The following is an 11,025-nucleotide window of genomic DNA, read 5'->3' on the forward strand; positions in this document are numbered from 1 at the left end:
TAGACATTTGGTTTTAATGTATGTTGGTCTACTTATCAATGCAGCAAAACGTCTGTTTGTTATCCAGCGGGCACTGAGATTTAGACTTCATGGTCACAGGGAGGTATATTGTCTCCTCTTTTGTAAAGCATAAACCTGTATTCAGACAGGCACAAATGTTTGAATTTTATGTTTTATGGCTACATCCTTTTGTAATCAGGTGGGTAGCTTTTACGTTTGTGGTATAATTATGAATAAATGTGGTCCCATCTGCAGCCTATCAGCAACAAGCCACCACCTCATTATATTAACAGAAAACAGAACAGAAAATGAGGCTCGACATTTCTGGGACTGTGTATACCCTTGTCTCCACCTAGATCAAAGAGATCCAATAAATATTTCCTTTGAAACATGTATTTTGAGGTGCCTCCATGTCTGGTGGCCATGTTCCTCAACTGCTGGATCTCACTGTGGCAGAGCTTTCAAAATGGCGTTCACCTCCTCAGCAACGGCTGTCAGCGCAAACTCAAACTGGTCCTGAACAAGAGGAGTGAAGGGAAGCATTTTGGTTTTGATTAACTTTAGCCATAAAGTTTGTAAAAGCAAGAAGAAACATGCAGAAAATAAGAGAAAACAGCTGGTACCTTGGTGCGAACCAGTCCAGGCCTCTGGTCTCTGATGTGCTCCAGTGTGGCTGCGATATCAATCTCCTTCACCCCTAATAGCAAGAGGAAAAGGGATAGCATCTGTATCAGGCAGTGGAATATATTTATGATGTTATAAAGCTGTTTTAATTGGTATTATTCATTATTTACATTTGATACTGTAATAGCGCTTTAGTTATAAAACTCTGCAATGACTTAACACAATTTAAGTTGACCCTTTTCAAATAAATCAAATAAATAAACTGATTTTCTCCAATAGTTCATGGAGTTACCTCCACTAATATTAGGTACAACAGCCCCCTCTTCTGTCGCTTAATGTTAACTACATCCTTAGATAAGTTAACTCGATCACAACTGCGTTTTTAAAATGTTTTATTAAACATTTTACACACATGATATAAAGTGTGTGTGTGGGTGTGTGAGAGACTCACCTTTAGCCATGCGATTCAGCACCATGTCAATGAGAATGTATGTGCCAGCCCTGCTTGTCCCATCACTGCAATGACAAGAGAAGAAAACAAACTGTTTTCAATAAAGTTGAAACATTTATGCTGTATATTGATAGGTCATTTTTTTGTACCTGCAGTGAACAATGATAGGGCAGGATCGACCTCGGTAGCATTTATTCACCTTCCTGAAAAGAACAAACAACAGTAAAGGAAAAAAAAAAAAACTTATTAAAAAAGATGAAACGTATAGAATTATTTTGAAAAAGAGCATAGAAGCACGTACAGTACACACACAAGGTGAAATGTGCTAGAAGATCATTAAATGTATGCTTTGTATGGGGCCTTGCAAATTTACCACCTGAGTTTTTTTTTTCACATTTTACAGAAGACATCACTGTGATTTATTGGGATTTCTTGTGATAGCCTACTGAATAACACACAGCAGAAAGTAATTACACGACTTTTACACATGGTTTTCAAACTTTTTAAAGAAACACCAATGTGAGAATTGTGGCATAAATACATAATCAGTCAATTAGTTGAACAACCTTTCAAAGCACTTAAAGCTGAATGTTAAGCAGCTTTGCACCTTTGAAGTTTAGCTATTTGTCTGTAGAAAAAAAAAGCTCAAGATCTCGAGAGCGCGAGAGAGATATGTAACAATTCCTTCTTCAAGTCCTGCCAAGGTATCTTAAATGGGATTTTGCGCTAGGTATAGACAGTGCCATTCCAACAAATGAATAGTTTGGTTTAACCCAACTAGTTGTATACCTTGCTGTCTGCTTGAGATTGTTTTCCAGTTGGAAACAGAATCAGCTTCTCAGTCTCAAGTCTCAGATCCTAAAGTAGGTTTTCATTCAAAGTTGCCCTACAATATTTTTCACCACAATTGAGGGTTTTATATATAGGCCAAAAAAGTGAAATAAATGATCTAATCTGATGTGGTCACTTTGTTCAATACATGGCAAGTATTTAATGGTAAACTACAGGTTATGGAATGTAAGACAAATCTTTGCCATATCAACCTCAGACTTTGGCCTCTTGGTTTCTCTTCTGATTGATGCTCTTAACTCTCATCGTATTAGTTTACATGTGGAATACATGTTTTCCCATGTTTGTAGCTCTGTCCTATCCTTTACAATTTTTATAGAGGGTTAGAGGAATCTTCTGCTATAAAGTAAATAAAGGTCCTAGTTGTAGTGTGAGCCTACAGAATTAACAAAGATTCCTGGATATGTGTTGAATCGTCTTCAGAAAAAACTTCACCGCTTTGCCTCCGATTTAAAACCGCTTTTGTGGATATTTTCTCATAACTTATAATTTTTTTTAAATAAATCTTTCTTAAACTTTATCCCTGACCTGTATGTTTTGTTTGGTCATCACAGTGGAGTTTGTGAGAAACTGCTAATTTAAGAAAAATCCCATTCATACTAAGGTTAAATTACACATGGATGGGAAATATTTATATATTCCGGAACTTGTAAAATAAATAGATTGCACTGTAATTTGTAAGATTTTTGCAAGGAAAATATATATAAAAAAAAAATAAAAAAATAGTTTGCTGTTTGATACAACATTAACGTTATACTGTACTTTGTATTGTTCTATCACAAAAACCCCAATTAAACACAATGCTTATGGTTTGAATATTTAAAAATCAATGTATAAAAAAACTTTAGCAAGGAACTGAGCACACAGCGGCTCCTTAGGCAGGTTTAGTTTCATTTGGATCATTGCTAAAATGAATTCAAGGAAGCAGGAGGAAAGAAAATATGGAAATCTGTGAAAGGACCCATAAAAGTGATGATGAGGGAGACAATGAGGGGGCATGTTACGTTTTCTAAGATAGATGTGAGGATGTGGGGATAGGACAGCAGGAGAGGGAGAAGCCTGCAGCAGCCAGTCACACCTGCCAATGCTCATTTTTGTGACTATGCAACTGGAGCCAGAGTACTAGCTGCAAACCACAAAAATGACACTGGGAGATGTTAAAATACAAACCTATCAACCTGCACACTGGGAGAGAGGGAGAGGGAGCCAAGGTGATTAATGGATGGGAGATGAAGTAAGGACAACAAAGACTTATTTGACCATCTCTAACTCAGAAGGCGGGAAATAAAAGTACTGACTTGAAAAAGGATTTAAATGCAGCATTACACAAACTGAAGTTCTCTGTATTTGTAGAAAACGATTGAGTTATATGGAACAGAGTTAAGTATAAACTAGGTGGAGAGCCCAGCCTCTCTACCTGCGAAAGTCGAGCAGCGGTCTTGTAGAAGTGGGAATACCATCACCAGGCCAACTAAGCAAATGAAACTGTGTCAATGTTCTCGTCTCCTGTGTCTGGACGTTCTTTAAGTAGAAGCTGCGCACCAGGAAGTCCTTACACCAGATATGCTCTGATACCAGATTCACCTGTATAAGAGAAAGACACAAGCAGGACAAAGAAGAAAGATAACATTTTAATTTTCCAAACGTCACAACAAATGTTTATATTTCAAAAATAGAATAACCATTGTACTAATTTTTCTTTGGGATTCCCCATCATGTAATTAAGAGATGCGGCCGAAAAGACAAACCTCATAAATGTGATAGAGTGAAGAACCTTCATCAGGCCAGTATCTTTCACTCTGCTTTTCTCCATCTTCCACCAGAGCCGTCATCATCACGATTACTGTGCAGCCATTCTCCCAAACCATCTGCATATCAATAAGATAACACTGGTTATGGATATGGTTTACAATATGTGAAATGTCATTTTTTTTCTGTTTGTCCACAAATACCTAAAAAAAAAAAAACACACAAAAAAAAACTGCATAATGTAATGCATAGCTGTTGGAGCCCAGCCTTGACAACACAAAAAAAATCCACAAGGGCCACAGATGCACCATGGACAAGTAATTTATGCAGGCAAAAAGAAATAAATTTTCCAGTTAAAGCCCTTTTGTTTTGTGGTTAATTTCTCCTTAAGCAAGAAAACAAAAATGACAAACATTTCTTCCATGCTTCTCTTACGCTGTTAAAAAACATACGCCCACTGCATGCTGGTCCTACCATTAACAGCCTATTTATAAACTTAATTCATCCAAATTGCTGCATAACTAACCGTAAACATGGAAACAACTAAATAACCAACAACATAATCTCAAAACAATTATCAAACAATCAAGTAAAAATAAATAACCTTAATTAGATTATCTACAAAAAAATAAAAACTCAGTTAATTATCAACAAAAAATAACTGGCTCCTACAAATGGCTGTTAAATGAAAAGAAACCGATTAACTGTATGGTTATAAAAAAATATGAGAGGTGAGATGTCCATTTGTTGTCCTAAATTCATACTTTTTAAGAAATTTAAGAAAATGCAGGGGTCCCCTGCATTAGAGTTAAAGACTTTAAATACTTCACCATAGGGACTGGATTACAAATTTTCATTTATGTGTTTGTTTTTATTTTTTAAGCTCCCTCAACCCTTCTAATAAAAAGCTAATCACACATTTTATTGTTTTAGATGTTGCCATGTTGGGCAGGATTAGTTCTGGCACAAAAAGTTTTTCAAGTGGGCTAAAATGCTCAATTTGCCATAATCCTTATTAAGAAACTTTTTTCACTTGTTTATTGTCTCACCTTTGTGACTTATGGCTAAATGTAAACTGGATGCTTTTAGTGATAAAATAGTTTTATTATTCTTTCATAAAAGACAGAGCAGTGGAGGTAAGGAATAATCGCTGCCTGTATTTGTTTTCTCACCTAAACTATGGATCTTTACTACTCTGCAATCAATAAAACCCTGTCCACTTCTCAGAATAATGCCATTTGGTCTATCTGTTTAGATGGACAGACGTTTAAAGGAGGTTTTACAGTTGCAACCCTCCTTTTCAGAGACATCCTGAGCCTGTCTGGATACTGGGAAACTTTTTTCCTCACCTGTCTGCTGTGTTTTACTTGTATTCTTGATGCTGTTATTTTACCTTCACAGAGCAGATCTATTCATAATAGACATTACAGGAGGGTTTGAATTATGCTGTTGCTTCTGAAGGCAATTGGTTTTACCTAATTTAATTTAACTTCAGAGAAAAGAAATTTAAGGCTTATTGGTGACACATTTTTCAGACTTTAACCAGTAGAAATGTTGAAAACATTAAGTATGTACCAACGTCCCTCCAAATTAAAGAATATGTAACAGTCTTGATTTTATTCATCACTTGAAATTCAAATGAATTAATATTTGTCATTTTTCTATGTAACAAAATGGCATATTTGAACTGAAGTATACTGAAAAAGTGTGAATCTGATGTAGTTAAATTGTACTACACAATGTCCCATACAGTGTTCTACAGTCTTCAGTGGATGCAGAGATGTTGTAAACATATACACCAGGATGGCAGCATGGAAGCGAATAAACAACGCAAAAAAAAACTACTGAACAAACTGACCTGCCAGAAATCTGCAACGGTGTGGGGCAGGGGGCCCTGTGTGGCAATATAGGCGGGTTGGCGAGGGTCATGATCGAACTGAAAGTCAGAGAGAAAAATTTGAGTCATACAAATTCATAGGTATGGAATTAAAAAAAAGAAATTGAATACATTATAATAACTATTGATATAAATTAAGAGAAGCTATGAAACAGACAGGTTTAACACATTTTATTTGAATTTGTCTCGTCAAGATGTTAAGTGTCTGTTTTTTCCTCATCATTTTTCATAGTGGATCTTTTAAAATCAAAATCATCATAAAACTAAATATTTTTTTGTAAGATCAGGTTTCATACTGGTGATTTATAATTAATTTCTTACGATAAAACTGGCGTTGATATAATCTTGTTTATTTGGGTTTACTTCTGGCTTCATCTTCACACGAGAGTGATCATCTGAAAAAGAAACAATGACTTTCGTAAAGAAAATGTCATCCACTTAGTGCTAAAAAAAATGTAAAGAAAATATAGTAAAAATATTCGGTATGTTTAATTTTAGTGGTTCTTTCAGTTCTTTTACATTAGCACTTAGTATACAGTGTGAACAAAGTGACAGAAATAATCATAAAGAGGGATTCATTGGTGACTAACAGGGGAGGGCATCAGCGTGACGGTTTTTATCCATGTTGGCAGGCTCCTGAGCCACAGCTACAGAGCAGGGCTCAGCCTGATAGGAGCACAAAGCCTCCCACTCCTTCTGCAGCCGATCCTTGTTACGCAGGTGATCCTCCATGTACGCCTGCCACCACAAGAAAAATCTATATTCACACAAGATGCATCCGGCATACTTCTCAACTGCTCTTTGAATGTTCTGTTATCCCCTCACCAGTATCATGTGACCTGTGGAGATGTCCATATTAGACTGGGCCGGCTCTTCGCTCCAGGATGGGGTAGAGCTGTGAGTGGAGGACGGGCTGTGCTGGGGGCCATCGCTGAACTGGGAGGACACGCTGCTCACACGGGACGTATCTGTGCCCCTCCGTCCGCCAGCTCCAGTTCCTGTGGCAGGTCCCGCCATGCCACTGCTTGACCCGCCAACACAATCTTGGCGGCAGAGAGAGGATTTGGATGCCATGTGCTGCCGACAGAGCTCCTGAATAATGAATGAGACACATTTAGAATGCATTAATGTGCTGTTACTTTATATGCTTTCCAAATAATCAGTCGTTGGATTCTGCTTTAACTGGAACCTGGTGGGGAGGCAGCAGAGACTCCAGACCTACCTCTCCACAGTAATTTGCAGAAAATAAAGAGTAATCCTCATACCTTTTATTTATTTGTAAGGAGACAGATTTCCCTTTACAATTTCAAAGCGGCTCAACAGTAGATCTCTTACCGATTTTCTATACAGTGGTATGCATATTATGCAGTTATGCTTACAGTGTATTTGCATGTATGAAAAGTTTTTATTTACTTTAATAGTTCTACAATCAACTCATAGGAAACCAGTTGCCTTCAGAAATCACCTGATTAATAAATATGATAAATCTGTTGAATCCCATTAAAATACAGTTTAATACCTGTCATGATTCTGAACTTTTTGGACCTCTGTTTAAGTTTCTTTTTAAGTTTATGTTATTCTGTTTTCTTGGTCATTGGTTTCTTTTCCATTTTCTGTTATATTTAAGCAGTGCTTTATTTTTTAAGTTACACTCTGTTGGCCCTTGTGCCAGTCTCCTTTCCCCTCTAGTTACTTCTGTCTACACCTGCTCCCTATCAGCTAATTAGTCCTCCCACTATTTCTGTCACATATACACCTATTGTTAAGTTACTCTTTGTGGGATCCTCGTCATTCTTTTGGTTTATGCCTCCCTTGTGTCTCCTAACTTTTTTGGTTTTTGAGTTTTCCTTGTTGATCAGTTCGAGACTTTGGATTCTGTATTTTTAAATATTTTTTTTTTTTACTAAATCTGCAAGAAATCACCTCAGCTCTGTCTCTGCATGTGGGTCCTTTTTAAACCTCATGGCTAAGGGACTACCCAGGCTTAATTTCTGTTTACTTCGAAACAATCCAAGTATCCACCAGGTTCTTTCCAACACTTTGTAAAAGTGAAAGGAAATAGATTCATGGTTTCTTTAACAACTAAAATGTGAATGATGCGACTGCCCCTTTGTTTATGATACTCCTAAACCCCCTGCTGTGTCTCAGTATAAATTAGAAAGCTCCAGTTTCCAACACATGTTGTCTATGGGCACTACACAAAAGGTCAGTTAAATAAAATCTCATAGACTCCAAAAGATTGTGTAACGATGGTTCTAAAAAAAATTGAGTCAGGGGTTCTGAGTTGAAAAACAGGCAATGTCATATTTTTCTTAACTTTATTTGGTAAAATCTTGAAAGCTATGGATAATATTTTACCTCTTAACAATAAACACTATCATCACAACAAAATACATACTGTCTATATTTAGATGTAGTCTGCTTGGTTCTATTGTTATCAGACACACAATTTAATCAAAATCCAGTAGCAATATTTTAATGGTATAACTCAATCTTTTTCAGAGACCACAAGAATCTAGAGACTAAATGAACCACATTGTGTTTTTTGTTCCATTACATTACTTTGGAAATTAAAAAAAGTGTGTGGTGTTGACTGGTGATAACTTTTGAAAAGGCTTTGCATTATACTGTGCAAAGCCAAAACTAAATAAATAGATAAATAACAGTTTCTATATGGGCAAAAAAAAAAAAAACTGAAGTCCAAGTTAAAGAAAATGAAGAACCAGAAAATGAAAAACCCAGTTTTCTAATAAAAGGGATCATTTCCCAGAAGTATGTTTTCCATGTAAATGTTTTCTTGCATTTTAATACCTCATCGCAACAGGTCTGTCAAAAGTAAATGGCAGTCCTATTTGAGCTGTCAATTCTTTCAATAAGCCCGCTAGGTCCACATAATGTTAAGTCTCACCTGGTAGTCAAAGTGTGTGTCTGCTCCTCCTTCTGGCCCCAAGCCGAGCTTACCATTGGCGACATGGTGGCCATAGTGCCTGAAACAAGCTATTCCCATTGCCAGTACCAGCACACCGCCAACCACTGCCATGGAAACAAGGGTGATGACTGTACCACTGGATCCTGGAGGGACTCTAATGACCTGAGGGAGACCACGTGCATTTGTTCTCTGGAGGAAAGAAAGAATAGCATCAAGAAAATGGCAAAGAAGAACGGAATAAAGCTACCAAAAATGGATTGTTATTGAATAATTACTGGTTAATATTGTTTTTCCGATTCTTTTTTTGAAAATCCACTTGTCAAGAAAAATTTAACTGCTGCAGAACATGGGCTGTCTTTTGACTTTGATCTAAATGTCGACTCCTTTTTTTTCACAACTGATTTGACTCTCGGTAACAGCAACAGACAGCTGTGTGTGCTGGATGAGCAGCCAAGGCTGAGTTTCACAGACAGAAGTCTGAAAGGTCAGGGTGCTTGTGCTCTATAAATCCGGTAAAAGGACAGCTGAGGTTGTCATAAAGAAAAAACAAACATCCCATAGGACATCTTCACATAAACGCTATCCAAACAGTTATCCCACTTGTTTATAAAAGGCTGGAGGGTTTTGTTTTTTGCAGCTCTTCTCTTCAGTGGGAAAAATATATATATTTCAATATTTTATTGGTAAACATATGCACAAATTGCTCTGTGCAGGACCCCGGCAAAATGTCTGTCAAAAAAAAAGAAGAAAAAATGGCAACATAAAGAAATGTGCAATTAATACAAAAGCCTCAAATTTATTTTTACAGTTTGCATGAGGAAATTTATAAGTGAGCTGAATTTCAATATATGTTTGTTAGAGAGAACGCATTCATTTAGTAGAAAATAAGCGGCCACTATGGGTGCTAGACCAGTAACTTCCAGGTTTAGCCCCTGAAGGACACTGGCAACACTGCACTGTTACTAACTTAAACGATCTACCTCAATGTTCTGGAATCTGACAAGAGGACCATATTGGAGCGGCTGATTGAGAGGTCATGGAGGTACTAATAAAGACAAAGCCACATTCATTCCTCTGAATTAAATCCTACAACAGAGAGACAAAAAAAAATATTTTTGGTCAGGTAGCGCTCATATGTTTTTTAGTGTTCAACATCACCTTTTAGCTAAATTAGTTCTGATGTTTAAGGGTAATTCAGGCTGTTGTGGTGCATCAGGTCAAATGACCCATTAAGCGACGGATCTAACCCTCTGGATTACAGAGGCAAGCCCAAATGGAGCATCAGTACATGCTTACATGAATATATTTTGAATCAAGCTAAAATAATATTAGACACTGATTTTAGAGTAAATCTGATTTTCTAAATATAAGAAAACCCTACAGAATACACTATGTGACTTTAGCAAATCAAAAAATAACCATATATATATATATATATGTATATATATATTTTCTTTTTTTTTCTTTTGGCACACGTGTCTTGCAGTCTATATTCATCTTTTTATGCACAATGTAAGAGATGTGGGGGAGGCTTGTTGTGTGAATGGCAGATACTGGGGTCATCGATGCTTGTGACAGTTGCCATAGCACCTATGATGTTGGAGTAAGGGGTGGGAGGTGGAGGAGTTTAAACACCATGGCAACAAGTGAAGTAATGGCTCTCTAAAGGTGTCGCCTGACTTACTGGCTGTGGCTACAGATCTGTACACACGCACTAGAGAAAAAATGACTCACAGCTCAAATTACAGCTCAAAAGGTAGTTGAGGGTGAAAAACAAACCTTTAAGGCAAGAAAAATGCACCGCATTGTTATCAGCGTCAGAGCAAGTATCAGTAAAGGATTAAATAAGAATTTTAACACTAAAAATGATCAACAATCTAAGGTACAAGCAAAGCAGTCAGCTTCCAAGCTATGCATTTCACTTCCAACATTTTAACTTTGAGATCAACAGTAGACATTAGAATACGAAATATAGTCTTTAAATAATTTCTTCTTAGCCTCTGAGAAACCATTTAGTTCCTGTTAAATCTTAGTTTATTTTTCATCAGTTTTAATTATTTATGGTAGTTATTTTATTTATGTCTGTTACTTTTTTTGGACCATTGATTGGGCTAGATATATTTTTACACAGTATTTTAGTTTTTTCAGTTAATTAGTAGATGTTGTTAGATTCTTGGTTTTATTAGTTAAAGAAATTCCAGTTGTGCCAACATGCTTGTAAAATATATATTTAACTTTTTTTTGTTTAACCTTTATTTAACCAGGAAAAAAATCCCATTGAGATTAAAAACCTCTTTTTCAAGGGAGTCCTGGCCAAGAGGCGTCAAAGTTACATAAGAAACATAGATACTTTGAAATAAATGACAGGTAGGTAAAAAAAATAAATCATAATATTTAATAATAATCATATTTCATAACGAATAATAAAAATATAGCACAATAATTGTTGCAGCAAGTGATATTATATAGTTTGGTAGTATATCAACTTATTTTTATTATTATTATTATTATTATTATTATTATTAT

The 11,025-nt window shown here is 36.2% G+C and overlaps 1 protein-coding gene across 1 annotated transcript; it reads right to left on the reverse strand.

The window, feature by feature from the left end:
- Nucleotides 1–299: 299 nt before the first annotated feature.
- Nucleotides 300–8,688, reverse strand: LOC107088034 (receptor-type tyrosine-protein phosphatase-like N; the record flags this gene model as incomplete). Its single annotated transcript, XM_015379948.1, has 11 exons — nucleotides 300–516; nucleotides 624–697; nucleotides 1,076–1,140; nucleotides 1,225–1,278; nucleotides 3,342–3,508; nucleotides 3,673–3,792; nucleotides 5,532–5,609; nucleotides 5,892–5,965; nucleotides 6,161–6,308; nucleotides 6,396–6,662; nucleotides 8,479–8,688. Coding segments are annotated over 11 exons (1,329 nt in total), but the record flags the coding sequence as incomplete, so codon positions are not given.
- Between the last annotated feature and the right edge of the window lie 2,337 nt (nucleotides 8,689–11,025).

The sequence above is a fragment of the Cyprinodon variegatus genome, unplaced genomic scaffold, assembly GCF_000732505.1.
Source record: "Cyprinodon variegatus isolate N-32 unplaced genomic scaffold, C_variegatus-1.0 Scaffold204, whole genome shotgun sequence".
Taxonomy (NCBI): Eukaryota; Metazoa; Chordata; class Actinopteri; order Cyprinodontiformes; family Cyprinodontidae; genus Cyprinodon; species Cyprinodon variegatus.